Source organism: Lepisosteus platostomus, chromosome 11 (genome assembly GCF_059453375.1).
Source record: "Lepisosteus platostomus isolate fLepPlt1 chromosome 11, fLepPlt1.hap1, whole genome shotgun sequence".
Taxonomy (NCBI): Eukaryota; Metazoa; Chordata; class Actinopteri; order Semionotiformes; family Lepisosteidae; genus Lepisosteus; species Lepisosteus platostomus.
Window position 1 is genome coordinate 42,564,820 of NC_142621.1, and position 14,423 is coordinate 42,579,242.

The 14,423-nt window shown below is 44.0% G+C and overlaps 1 protein-coding gene across 5 annotated transcripts in view; it reads right to left on the minus strand.

Annotated features, from left to right (window-relative positions):
• Positions 1 to 454: 454 nt before the first annotated feature.
• Positions 455 to 14,423, minus strand: part of tmc6b (transmembrane channel-like 6b) — a 31,800-nt gene continuing 17,831 nt past the window's right edge. For all 5 annotated transcript variants that reach the window (XM_088599794.1, XM_088599792.1, XM_088599795.1 and 2 more), the window contains 16 exons: positions 13,715 to 13,823; positions 13,006 to 13,093; positions 11,940 to 12,194; positions 11,451 to 11,629; positions 11,014 to 11,158; positions 10,250 to 10,405; positions 8,924 to 9,117; positions 8,413 to 8,503; positions 7,287 to 7,384; positions 6,190 to 6,285; positions 5,708 to 5,783; positions 5,068 to 5,201; positions 3,395 to 3,571; positions 2,882 to 2,960; positions 2,382 to 2,480; positions 455 to 1,283 (listed from right to left, as the gene is read on the minus strand). In XM_088599794.1, the coding sequence (XP_088455920.1) occupies positions 1,275 to 1,283; positions 2,382 to 2,480; positions 2,882 to 2,960; positions 3,395 to 3,571; positions 5,068 to 5,201; positions 5,708 to 5,783; positions 6,190 to 6,285; positions 7,287 to 7,384; positions 8,413 to 8,503; positions 8,924 to 9,117; positions 10,250 to 10,405; positions 11,014 to 11,158; positions 11,451 to 11,629; positions 11,940 to 12,194; positions 13,006 to 13,093; positions 13,715 to 13,823 (1,985 nt within the window). In that variant the 3' untranslated portion in view covers positions 455 to 1,274. The remainder of the gene's footprint in view (positions 1,284 to 2,381; positions 2,481 to 2,881; positions 2,961 to 3,394; positions 3,572 to 5,067; positions 5,202 to 5,707; positions 5,784 to 6,189; positions 6,286 to 7,286; positions 7,385 to 8,412; positions 8,504 to 8,923; positions 9,118 to 10,249; positions 10,406 to 11,013; positions 11,159 to 11,450; positions 11,630 to 11,939; positions 12,195 to 13,005; positions 13,094 to 13,714; positions 13,824 to 14,423) is intronic.

A 14,423-nucleotide genomic window follows, 5' to 3' on the forward strand; every position in this document is an offset into this window, starting at 1 on the left:
GGAGGGGAGTCCCCATTACCTGTAAAGCGCTTTGAGTGGAGTGTCCAGAAAAGCGCTATATAAGTGTAAGCAATTATTATTATTATTTAAAGAGTAAATTGTTGAACTTGGTCATTTCATAGTCACCATAGTCATTTCAGTCTTTGACTTCGGAACGTGTTAGTGGGTTGGGAAGGAACAAAAACATGTTTTGACTTGACAAAACTTTGACTGGATTTGTTTGCCAGGCCCAGAAAATACAGGTTCACTTGAAAGCTTTTAAGTTATCAAGCAATTTTTGGCAATAACCCAAAAATTAACCCACCCCAGAATACCATACTGGAAGAAAATTATGAAAAATGCTAAACCTCTTGCGTGATAAGCTATATCTGTATGTGTCTAATGCTAATTTCTTTCCTTTTAGCTCAGTCATTCTTAATGAATATTTTTTAAATATAAACAACAGGGACAAGGGTAATAAAACGTTTTTTTATTTTTCAAATCACAGTTTTAAACAACAAAAAAGACACCACAACCAGACCCTGTATAAAACACGATAAAAATAAATAAAGTACAATAAGCTATTTAGATGGGATTTGTTTTAATATTCTAGTGGTTAATCCTTATTGAGTTTTGTGTATATTCAGTCCCTACACATCACAAGTTGGATTTCTGTAGTCTTGCGCCCTGAAATGTCCAAACCTTGGTGAAGTACGATATACTGGCTCATAGGTTTTACTGATGGTGCTCAACAATGTGACACAACAGCCAGCAGTCCTATCATTTGCCAGAATTCATCTACCTTCTTCACTCAAGTTCCTCTGGACTGGGTAACCAGAAATTCATTTTTCTTGAAGAGGCTGCAGTCTGTAGGAGGAAGAACGGGTCTGCTGTGCTAGAAAAGCACAATTGGTCTAATATAATGCACCAGTTCCCGAACATCAGAAAAAGCCATTCATTCTTTACACCTGCTACTCAAAAGTGGGCCATCTCCCTTCGGCACCTACAAGGAAGTCCAGACAACACCCTTAACCATCTGGTCTGTAACCTGTGCAGATTTCTGACATGTTCTGCCTCAGCTTGTTTCCTGTTCCTGTTTGTAAAGAGCAGAAGAATGCAGGTATTCCAAAGGTCGATATGATTTGCTTTGTGACTCCGGTTCACATTACGCAGGCGCAGTTCACATTTTATTATCTTCCAGTCAGCCAGGCAGCTTCTCTTTTAAGTAAACCGACTTTAACAGTGGCAAGGGGCAAGTTTAGGGTGCTCGGAACAAATCATTTCCCTTTCCCCAGCTAGGAGTCCTGCGAATTAAAGACATAAAACATCAGAAATTCCCACAGCACTGTACACACAGGAGAGGCCATCTTTTGGACACCACTAAACTGCAGCCCCCTCCTCATTAACTACTTACTAAAGATCACCTGAAAAGAGTTTGACATGACATGACATAACCACACAGGACAGATTGGAAAAGAAAATCTGAATATTGGACATCACTTTTGACGGATTATAAATTGAAAAAGATTCATCAGACAGCTGGATTAACAAGTCAAACCCACATCTGTCTGGTTTTAGTGGAACGAACATCAGCATCAATACTCTAAAGAGCAAACAGTATAGTTCAGATTTTTCTGTATTTGTAAAAAAATTGCTTTATAGTGGTTTGATAGAAACATATTACACCACGGTACTAACACGCATGAATCCAGTGGACTGTCAGCAGACGCGTGGTTCAGTATAAAGGTCGTCATTCCTGCTCAATTTAAAAGCGGGTGTGCGACAATACAGTACACTGTTAGTGTTACTATGGTAACTTCACTTGGATACACACTTCAGACTCTACACCAGCTAAAACAACAGGCCTACTGTACTTGTAATTGCCAAATCAAAATAATATTGATTTAGTTAGATGTTATTGTTCTGTTTTCCAGGTGCAAGAAACCGACAGAGATTGCTCATGTTTGGATTAAAAGGACGAAAGGACAAAACTGGCATTTGGCATTTTAAAAAAATTAATCGTCAACCACAGTTAAATTGGGTCAGGACTTGTGAGAATGAAAATGGTCTGCTTTGCTGTGCTCTATACATAAAATGTTAGCATTAATTATGTGATACAGATTTTTAATTATTGCATTTAGATTTTGTTATCTTTGTTCTTCATCTGATTAGTTTGAATAACCAAAAACAATTTTGTACATATGTTTTTAAAAAGGCTGTTCCTTATTTTTCCCCATATAAAATATCAATGTAATGAATAATAAATTAAGAAATATACTGCAGAACTAAAGTAGCTGATTTTTTTTAAAGGTTTCCAACTCCTCAGGACAAAATCATAATAATGGCTTCACCACCAGGGACAAGTCATAATACATCAATAGTGCAAGCTGACTAAAACTCACCTGACTGCTTCTAATATTCGACCTCCTCCCAGATACTGGCCTCTTCTGCTCATGAATCACCTGCAGTTTTGTAATAAGGAACTTTTTGTCCTCTCCCTCCTATGAATGGCACGGAAAACGTGTCACAGGGAAAAGAGATTTAGTATTTTTACAAATCGCAACAGAGACCTCTTATGGCCAAAAAGGCAATGGCATGTGCGTCTGGGCTTGTAGGAGAAATAGTCTAAATAGTTTGAAATAGTCAAAAAGTGTCTGGGTACAAGTAGGAGGCAAGGTTATCAGATCCACAGTTGTGACAGTAAAACTCCCCTGAAAACTCCCTTTTTATCGAGAAACTCAATGTGAAGTTATGTTAATTTTCTTTACTACTTCACATCCAATACAGCTTTTAATCAACTCATTAATACACATGATTGAGTACTACATGCCTATTTAATAATTCTATACAATACAATCAATGAAGATGCTAGAAAATGACTTAGTGGCAGTGTTTTACTTACATTTTCTATCTGTTCTTGAAGCAAACTGATTATTTTCCTTTGGCCATCCACGACTTGTGTGTGGAAATAAATAACAACTCTGGGTGGAAAGAAAAAAAAAATCAAAACCTTCTGCTGTTCTAGGAACAGGCACAGACAGCATCAACACGAAGCATTTCTCACAGAACTGAATACATGCCTGAATATGCACAGGCTTGTATCGCTCTTTGGAATCAGGGCCTGAATGCAGAATAAAATGTGATGAAGAATGAAGAGGTGCTTAACCTTTTTCTGAATTTTGTGCACTGAGCTAGCCGATACAAGAAAATTAATAGCTCATTGGTAAAACAACGGACTTGCTGCTGATTGAGTCAGATATCAAAAGGAGTCAGATGTTTTACTGTTGTGTACCAGAGCAAAGCTGCAACAGAAAATGCTCTCTGTACTTCTTTCCACTGTAATGCAACTGTGATGCAACTCATGCAGTTATTAGACAGAAGAATACCAACATGTTTGTAAGCTGTGTTGACTTACAGGAAGATGCCCCCTGCAATGAAGAGGAACAGGGGGTTCTCCACCAGGTACGTGTGCACCCAGGCAAGCCAGGCCAGGTCTGGATTGGTGCTCTTGAGCTTCTCAGCCCACTTCTTCCCCGACTGAAACATGCTGTTCAGACCACGGAAAGGCCCACAGCTCTCAGAGGGCTTGATCCTGCAGAAGGAATATTACAATTCCTAAGCAGCCATATCACTCTGCAACTCAGAACTGGCAGCCCACTGAAGCTCAGCAGGTGTGAGCCTGGGCAGTACCTAGATGAGAGAGCTCCTGGGAACAAAACTAAGGCTGCTGCTGGAAGAGGTGTTAGTGGGGCCAGCAGGGGGCGCTCACCCTGTGGGTCCTAATGACCCAGTAAAGTGACGGGGACACTATACTGTAAACAGGCGCCGTCCTTCGGATGAGACGTAAAAGCTCTGTGGTCATTAAAAATCCCAGGCTGTTTCTCAAAAAGAGTAGGGGTGTAACCCCGGCGTCCTGGCCAAATTTCCCATTGGCCCTTACCAATCATGGCCTCCTAATAATCCCCATCTCTGAATTGGCTTCATTACTCTGCTCTCCTCCCCACTGATAGTTGATGTGTGGGGAGCGTTCTGGCGCACTATGGCTGCCGTCACATCATCCAGGTGGGGCTGCACATTGGTGGTGGTGGAGGGGAGACCCCATTACCTGTAAAGCGCTTTGAGTGGAGTGTCCAGAAAAGCGCTATATAAGTGTAAGCTATTTTTTTGTTTGTTTGTTTTTAAGTGTTCTTTAAAACTCATGTTCTGCATCTACAGACTTACAGAAACTGCCAACTTGGGCTCACTCAGACACCTAAGGCCTCCCTGCTTTTGTTCCTCTGCGAGTGTGCACCCCTCCTGCGATCCTCCTGCTGATCCTCCTGAATGGGCGTCCCCCGATGGATTAAGACATGAGTAGCCGAAAGGGTCAGGGGATCCATTCCTCCTTCTCCCCCTTTTTATTTTCATTTGCCTTATTCATGCCTGTGAGCTGTGAGGAAAAACACCAACTTGGCGATTCCCAACTGAACAGGTATATAACAAGAGGAGGTCTGACCTGTGAGAGTGAGTGATTCAGGGCAAGGAGGGTCTCCCTTTTGGGCTATTTAAGACCATGCTCTTCTTTCCATGTCTCTCTCCAGTTTGGAAAATTACATTTTTGCTCGTATTCCATTTACTTCAAGAGTAAAATTACTCCCCTTTTGGCCAAATGGTACAACCCAATGGTAAATCCTACACATTTATACTTTTAAACTACATCAAAAGCAGAGGGGGAACGAAAAATAGAAAGAGCTGTTCTAACCTAAGACTTACTTTGTCTCTGAATCGAAACACACAAGTCGAATATCCAGTGCTATGAATGCAATAATTTCCCCAGGGCAGCACTTAAATAGAGTTTAATGAACTCAAGATAGATTGTCTTGTTTTACAATCGAGAGACTTTCTGTAAGTAAGAATTCCATTGTACCAGTACCGGTTACATATGGCAATAAAGTTCAAGTTCAAGTTCAAGATAAACGAATATGTACTGTTTTTGTGCATGTTTCTCTGTGTTTTGCGGCTGCTTGTTAGGAATTTCCTTGTGCCCCAGTTTCTCTGCCAGGACCACCAAGTCCCCCACACACAGACTGGGAGGGAGGCGATACTTACGCCCAGAAGGTGTACGTGACCGTGACCGCGGCCCCTAGGAAAGAGGGGAAACACAGCAGGCTGATGAAGATGGTGGTCATCTGACTGGCCCTCCACGGCTTCCTCGGAGATTGGCAGTTCATCATCAGACTGGTCTGCAAGGTCAGACAGCAGTGCCTTAACATCAGCTACGTTCGGCTGGTAACATTTTCGTCACCACGATACCATGCTCAAGCTGTCAAGGTAAAATGCAGCCATGCAGTTATTCATGTCTGCTAAAAGCTGGATTCATAATTTGATCCACCTGACCTGAATAAAATAATCCTGAAACGGCAGCCTGGAGAAATGTGCAGGTGGATCAGGGGAATTGTACTACAGGCTGTCTCTGATGAGTGATGCTGTTATAGCTGCAAGACTTGCTTTCTCATGGATAGTAACTGCTTTTGAAATTAATGACCCATACATTCAGTTGTGATCAAGACTGAATGCATGGAATTTGCATATGTATTCTCAGCTGTGTTAGGATATTTAGGCTTAGGAAAGGACATTACAGCAAAACTACACATTATAGAATTCTTAGCTACCAAGTGATTAAAAATGCTGTGTACTAAAGGCCCTGAACACGAGACCACCAAACTGGTCTCTTGACATTCTTACCCACCTTTTTAATATAAAATAAAAGCAGTAGTTTGATAATCTGCATAGCAGGAAGTAAGGGGGAAAACAGCACACCCAACCTAGAGGGGAAAAAAAGATATTCTGTGATATTCAATCAAAATGATTTCCATGACAGGCATCAAACTCAAAACAGCATTTAAATGCCCTACAAAACATGCTTTTTTGCATGGGGAGAAAACTACACTTTTACTATTACAGTACGGATGACCATTTGGGGTACAGTAACTAAACATTTTCTGACAGTCTGAGTCAAGTCCTAACACGGCAAGAGTAACTTCAAAAATGGCATGCTACTACTAAAACAAAATTTGAATAATTTTCCATTTGAGGAAGTGAGAGATCTATTGGGAACTTCTCACACGCATCGTTCAATAGGAACATCCAGTAAATGAACTGATGCCTGCTTTCACATGCGAAGCTAATGCACCTATCGATTTCTTGAGAAAAGAAAGCTGTGGTTTTCACCAGGCTAGTGTCTGCCCGTAGATAAGTTCCAGCACATTACGGGCAATGTCGAACTCGGGTTTCCTCTTCCTCTTCAGCGCTCTCTGAGAAAACAGCCTGCAAGCAAAGAAAGGAGTTGCAGGGGAAGAGCTGTGGCCACCAGAACCGCGTTTCACTTTGAATCATAGCACCCACAGCACACTGAGGGAATTACCTCAATCTGCCAGTCAAAAACTGGCATTCCGCTGGACGACAGAAAATACCATTTCCTAAAATTTTGCCTACTATTTGATAGCATTTGTTTATCGAGTTCTTCAAGCTCAAGACCCATATAATTTCTCTGGCTTCTGTAAAAATGTCCTTATATCAGGTCTGAGTAAAAGCCAGAAAATTACGTGAAAAAGTGTTTGTAATGCCTGTCCTCTAATATATTTCCATCCACCCATTTTCTAACTGCTTTATCCTGGCAAACCAAAGGCACCAGGCTGGGTACACCCTGGACGAGACCAGCCAGTCCATCGCCGGACACACACATACTGGTACGTTGCCTTCTGGGAAACTGGCCCCAGTGCGAGTATGGGCGTGTTTGAGTCTGTCGTTGGACTGTGGGTGGAAACCAGAGCACCCTGAAGAAAGCCACGTGAACAGAGGGAGAACATGCAAACTCCACACAGATACCGCTCCGGGAACTGAACCCAGGAGCCCAGCACTCAGAGGCAGCAACGCTAACCACTGCACTACCATGTTGCCACTCTAGTACACAGCAACTTTAAATGTTTTAATATTTTTTTAACCGTGTGCTTGCAAGTGTACAAACAGCGTCTGTTTCTTAGATTCAGAGAAAACTGTGGGCAAAATTGTTACTCTTCCATCCTTCCTGAGCATGTTTGGTTTGGTAAGTATAAAACTACCACAAGGTTGTGATTCATACCAATAAAGAATTGGTTTTCCCATGGTAAAATAACATGACAGAACTTCTATACCAATGCACTGTACAACCTGTGATTTAATACATCGTTTGTAAGTACTTCGCACTAAATGTAACGATGAGCCTATGCTGGTAAAGAAAAAGTTAATTGAGGCCCTTCTTGAAATGACAGAACTGCAATTAAACATACTTCCAGAGGAATTCCCCAAAGAGGGTATCCAGTAAGGTGAAGATGAAATCCATCAGTAAAAAGCGATACAGCTCCTGTCCAACAAAGGTCTCCCAGCACTGAGAAGAAGAGAATGAGAGAAGTTACCAGAGTTTGCAGCTGTGGGATTTAAAAATAAATACGTGCTGCACTTTTATTTTCAAAGTAATGCCGAGGCAACGATGTCTTAAAATACTTGAGAAGCAAAAGCACACAGTTGTAACATGTGTAACAGCTGACAACCAAAGACATGCAAGCATCCACTTATTTCACAGGTACTGATATTATCCACAGTAATGATATTATCTCGTATGACTGCAACGCAAAGCTAGACAAATGTATTACTTTCCTTTTTGTTCAACAACTAAGGCTCAATTTCTCAAGGCCCACTGGCAAGCAGAATCTATGTAAGCCAACAACAGATGACAGATCTGGGGCTACTGTTAAATTGCGGCAGTTGATTAAAGATACTCAAGAGCAAATTTTTTGAAAAAAAATTGCAGTTCATGCAGATCATCAGGAGCAGAGCTGAGCACCTCTTGTGTAAGAGGTAAGGTATTTATTCTTAGTGTCTCAATTCAAGTTTAGTTCTGTTACATCGCCAAAGTCAAATATAATATCATACCATAAGAAATTTGGAGCAGAATCACAAATAGAAAACAAACAACACAGGTGAAGGTGAAGTATTCTCTCTTATCTTCCCTTCACCCAATTCAGGGTATTGGTCACCCTATCTAGGCCGGCAAAGGGCACAAGGCAGGATTCATCCTGGACGGGATGCCAGTCCACCGCAGGGCACGCAGACACAGACATGCACCAACTCACACCAGAGCCAGTTTCTCCCAGAAGCCAATTAACCCACCAGCACGTCTGGACTGTGGGAGGAAACCGAAGCACCCAGAGGAAACCCACGCAAACACGGGAAGAACATACGAAACCCTGGGTCCGAAACTGAACCGAGGACCTCACCGCTGCAAGGCGGCATTGCTAACCACTACCACTGCCCTCTCTCCTAATGTTAGCAGCCAATCAGAGCAGACTGCCAAGGACTGGGAGTCTTGCACTGTCCACCAGCCTGCTTGACCGAAACCAGAGGTCAATCTCTCACCTCCAAGTTCACACTCTGTGGGTTCTTGGCAATGTTTCTCAGCCAGTGGTAACACAGCACTCCCAGCAAGCTCACTTTCAGCACCAGGTTCCTGCAAACAGCCCAGAATAGTCATGTCACTGGAGGGCAGTTCTGCTTTGCAACAGGACCCTATCCATTCACCCTTCCTCTTCTTAGCAATGCATGAAGACGGAATAGAAACGCACTCTCTGAAGACAACATAACCGACTTCATTTTCCTAATCTAGCTGGCATCATGTTAGAGTAGGGGGAAAATCATAGCACTAGACCTATTTGTCAGTGAATTCCTTATTTGACTGGAACAAGGAGTTCAGATTTCCAGTCAGATTCCAGCTGTATACTCCCAGCTAATTTGGACCTGTAGATCAGGGTTATTCAATACAATTCCAATTCCTTAAAAGTTCAAAACATTACAATGCTATTAAGGATATTTTCCAGGTCTAAGTAAACGTTTTAAGCGGAAGAATGAACAGACAAATTCCATTTGTTACCTGAAGATGGCGACATAGGTGTGCATACTGGGTGAGCTGAACTCCTCCATCCAGGCTACTGTGTTGAAGAAGCCCGGTACCAGCAGGTTAATACTGGAAACCACCACAGGCAGAGCTAGCAGACTGGCTTCTTGCAGCAGGAGACCCTCTGGCCCGCTGTTCTGGTCAACATTTCGTGTCCTCGTCCTCAGGTCCTGTGTGGAACACACAGAACCAGGGCTGGGATCAGTTGCTTTGCTCCACTGTAACAATACTCTCAATCCAGTCAGATTCCAGTACAGCATTTCACTCTCCCAGCTCTGTTAGAATGTGGAGCATTTACGTTATGAGAAGACGATAAGCTGCTTTAAATTATGATAACCGCAAAGAAAGAGGCTGGGACTATCTAATGAGCTGTCTGGGAGATGACTCTTTCCAACTGCATTGTAAAACAATAATAAAAATTATTTTCGTCTTGGTCATGCGATGATTGTCCCAACACTCCAGCAGGTAGAAGAGAAATGGGACTATTCTGATGCCTGTGTATCGGCAGCAGAGTCCAAAGAAGAGCTCTAAAATAACCTGATGAAAAATATATCATATCTGAGGTAGTACATATCTAGAATTTATTTTAAATCAATGTGGGATCTATTTTGAGCTCAGTTTCTCAACAAACAAAATATCTTCGGCTTATATCAGCTATGACTATGGAGGTCACCACTCCAAACGGACACTGACTTTGTGAACCTCTGCCTGGCCAGGCGCCATGTTAAGACCTTTTGGTTGTGGTGCTGGATGGTGCAAAGATGAGCTCATTTCATGGCAGCACCCAGCCAAGACTGAAAATCTTAAAACCAGGAGTAACAACATTATCTGATGCAGTGCTTGTAGGCGTTACACACACATATGCCTTCAGGTCGTGTGGTTTCATCACACACGTCAGATCTTGCCTCCTTAGACTGGATAAGAGATTGTGAATTATGGAGGTTTCTCTGACAGCTCTTGCACCCACTTGCTGTCTTTCCAGTACATACACTCCCAGCAGGATGTTGTGGTAACAGCTAGTTTAATCATAAATCGCACATTAGCACTGCATTTTTTTGTTGTGGGGGGGGGTAAACTCACAGTTTCTGGTGAGCTGCGTGGATTCCTGTAGGTTGATGTCTTTTATGGATTCTTATATTATTTTTAATTCTTGTCACATCATCCAGACATACTCTGCAGTTTGACCAGGGGCTTTTGGCTGTGAAAAATGTTCTGGAAAATCCAAGCGATGCCCCCCGTGATTACACAGCGCATGTAGTTCGGACATGTGCTGTATGATCCCCTTGTCCACTGTGGTCTTACCTGGTGCATGTAATCAGAGAAGTAGTACGTGGCCAGGACACAGCCCAGCGTGACTCCCAGGCACATTGCCCAGGCCAGCATGTGCACCATCACCCACGCCAGCCTCTGAAGCAGGCTCGTCTTGTTCCTCCTGAGGGCCAGCTCTGACAGCAGCTCCTGCAGCCGAGAGGTTACGGGGAGAGTGAACAACTTGCTCTCATCTCCAGTGTGTGGCTTTGTCATCGGTCTCAGAAGGGGCAACAGCTGTGGTTGTCAAGGGCTGCGCAGTCCCCCCTCTCCCTTCCTGCCCTGCTGCGTCACTGGCTTTTCTGAACTTCATTGTTGTCTGCAGCCCCGGGTGGAATATTTTTCCCCTTTCCAACCCTTCCCAGGAAAACAGAAATCTTTCTGTGGAGTCAGGTCAGGACTATACTCAGTGCCGGATTTCCATTTAGGCACAGTGCCTAGGGCCTCCAAACTTTTTGGGGCCTAGGAAGGAGGGAAACACTAGTGACTAACAAAAAATGAGCTGAAACTAGAATCGAAGTGATGGTCCATCACGTGGTTTAGCATTAGAAAAGTTTAGTGCATCATGTCAATCGACGTCATTCAATTGGCGTTTACCCCTCGTTTTGCACATTTCGGAGTGAAAGTGCCTAGGGCCTACGGACACCAAAATCCAGCCCTGACTACACTGCCCCTGTCTGCTAACTGCTCACTCTCGTCTGGCAGCCTAATCAAGTATAACAATTCCAGCTGTGTGTGCCCAAGTGTGGTCGAGTTACCTTCAGCTGAGTGCTGATGTTCTCACACTGCAGCTTTACAGAGCTCTTCTTAATGACTTTAAAATCCCAGGAACAGAACACCTTCATCGCCAAGTCACCGTGAGGGGTGTCTATGCGGTAGCTTTCACCGAAAGACTTCGACATGCTGCAAAAACAGAAAAGCACAAGCGCTGCTTTAACCATCAAGGAAACCTCTGTGTTCCCAGGCTGCATATAGCTCCTGAATTCGCAATCCACAAGTGTGACACCATATCTGGAAAAATGAAGTTAACAAAGCCTTTTTAAAGGGATCTACAGTTGGAAATATTATTTAGCAGGTCAGCAGTTCTAAAATGGCTTGGATAATGAAAGCCAAGCTGATAATTTGGCTTTCATTATCCATGAAATATGTAATCCAACCGGCACATCATCTTAAAAGAATCACCAGCACAGCTAACCTGAAGACAAGGATGATGCAGGTGATAAAGAACGAGATGCCAATAGTGAAGAAGTAGGCCAGAGGCATGTTGTAGGGCATCCTTTTCTCATCAGAGCCTCCGGCTGCAGGGCTATAGCTGCTGTTCAAGGTAGAGTTGGTGTAGTAGCCATAAAACATCACAGTATCTGTAAAGTAGCCCTGTGCAGAAACAGAATGGGCAGAATTAGATACGTCACCAGGCGACAGAAGGCCCATCTGCCCCGGTCATGCCTCGAAAGCCTAACTGTGACAGTACACGTGTTTATTCAACCAGAATCTTAAAGAATTTGTCATGAAGCCTCCCCTGCTTTAAATTACTTTAAAATCCTCAGCTACCACTTGTCTGTGCTGACTGGGAATTATTCTGGGTGTACAGCATGTGGGCAGATCCTTCTGAGCCCGGACGGAAGGAACGCTAGCGGGTCTCGGGTGTCCGGACGAGAGCGTCGACGGTCAGGCCTGTCCTTACCGCCCCCGTGAGCAGCTCCAGGCCCAGGAAGGATCTGTTCCTGACATCCGGGGGCCGGTGGACCACCTGCGGGATGACTAGGAAGAAGGTGTTGACGAGGAAGAGGAAGACGTTGAAGAGCAGCAGGGTCCTGAGGAAGACGAAGTAGGAGAGCACGCCCGTCCCGAAGCGGCCGCCCAGCTGCTTCAGCGCCACCTGCCACAGCTGCAGGCGGCGCAGGAAGGCCCGCCAGCTGGACCAGCCCTGCCGCAGGCCCTGCGCGAGACAAGCCACAGCACACCACCACTGGCCGTCATCTAGTGGGACACTTTCAGGCGTCCTAAAGCACGTCCAGGCTCAGAGCCGACGGACCGCCTGACTGTGCTCACACCAGCAGGGAAAAACAATTCTTCACTATAAATATCAGTGTCGAAGGAATATTCCTTTTGGTCAATTGCATGGTCAAACGCATGATTCAGACAAACCCAACTGCAAATTAGGAAAACTACAATGGCAATTACTGAGCACAGTGCAGTAATGCAGTGATCAGTGCACGGACTTGCGGCTCTGCGGCTTGATGTGACACACTTAATTTTGTCTTCATTTCAGGATTTTGCGTTTTCTAACGGATTCTGTACACTTGTTTGCTACACGCGAGGAGCAATTTACGTGCAGAAAAAATTGCATTTTAAAAGTTCGAAAATACTTAAGGGAGGATGTTACATAAGAGTTGTAACGCAACATAAAAAAAACCCTTTAGAAAAAAATGAGTCAGACTTTGCTCCTGGTACAAAGGATACAAACGTACCCACAGTGACGCTTTATGCAGAGCGGAAACTACAGTTCTTCGTAAGGATTTGGCAACACTTAACCCTTCACTTGCCAGCTAGGAGCAAAAATTAGCAAAGACATTTTTTTTTTGCCGATTAGAAAATCGTTTCTTCGCATTTTCTGGCTTCCTCTGAAACCCGTGGACTCTCATGCCGTTCGGCTTCTGTCGTTCGATTGTAAGTGAAAGTTAAAGGGGTAAAGTGCGCCTTGTAACCCAAGGTCGTGTTTTGCACACAGCTGCAGGCCGGTTACTCACAATGATGAAATAACTCTTGATGTGGCTGCAGCACGGAATCTCACTGCGGGAAACAGAGTGCCCTCCTTTATAGTTACAGGCCAGTTTCCTGCGGACAAATTCAAGAAAAAACAGAATTTGTCTTTCTTTTCCCCATGTGAATCCAGGATGTCCCAGCTTTACAATGCGAGAAATTGTATACCTAATGCAAGAAACTGTATATGGCTAATAAAGTGATCTTATCTAAAAAAAAAAGGGCCCGTGCCTGTGGCTGGAACTGGTTGCCAGTTCAAATCTCACGGCCGGCAGAAGAATCCTATTCCGTTGGGCCCCTGAGCAAGGCCCTTAACCCCAACTGCTCCAGGGATGCCGTATATAAATGGCTGACCCTGCGCTCTGACCCCAAGCTTCTCTCCCCGTTTGTGTGTCTCATGGAGAGCAAACTGGGGTAAGCAAAAAGAAATTCCTAATGCAAGAAATTGTACATTGCTAATAAAGTGATCTTTTATCTTATCTTATCCCCTGTCTAGACCTTGCACTCTTCGTGTACTGAAACCAACTATTAAAAAAAAATCTCCTGAACTGCAGATATCTGAAAGAGAGGAGATTGAAAGATGGGATGTTGCCTGTATCCAGTGGCAGGTGTGAATCAGAATAACCCCCCCCCCCCCCATCTCCACTGAGAGCAGGGAGCGTGAGGGCTCGGGCTCGGGGCGGGCGCCATGCCTACCGGAGCTCAGACTTCTCGCTCAGGCTGAGGGGCATGGTCCGCAGCGTGCGCGCCCGATCACTGGCTGGCAGGCTCTTCAGGTTGCTGATCAGACGCTCCGTCTTTAGAGCTGAAACCAACCGGACCATCAATGAGATCACTGCAACAGTGTTTTCACTCCCGTGTGGTTGTAGCACACCCGCCGAGACAAAAAAAGTTAGTCTCTCCGTGCAGACGCACAGTAAGTGGGTCAAATATTAATTTCTATTTTTGAGAAGGCACACATACAGTCTCACCACTATATTCATTTCTTCTTTTCTACTATACGAGTTTTAAATAAAGGTCTTCCACTCCTGGCTTCCATAATTGGAACCAGGAACTGCACTTCATTTCATTTCACTTCCTTCATTCTAAAGAAAACAAAAATGTAAAGCCAATGTACCGCATATCTAACCCTCCCACATGAAGTGTTACTTTGTAGACTAGAAGACAGTAAAATAAACAGGTGGTGCTAGTGGAACAGGCCAGTGTGCAAATGACTGACGAGAATTTGGTGCCCACAAGACGCAAGTGTCATTTGCGAGAACCTGACAGCAGACGACGAGCTGCTGATGCAGAAAACCACTTTGGTGGTACTTAACTCACGGGATATAAAGTAAAATGAGTTCATGTATGGATGGTACAGGGGTCATCTAAAGTATTTTAATTCAGCTAAATAGGAAATTAAAGA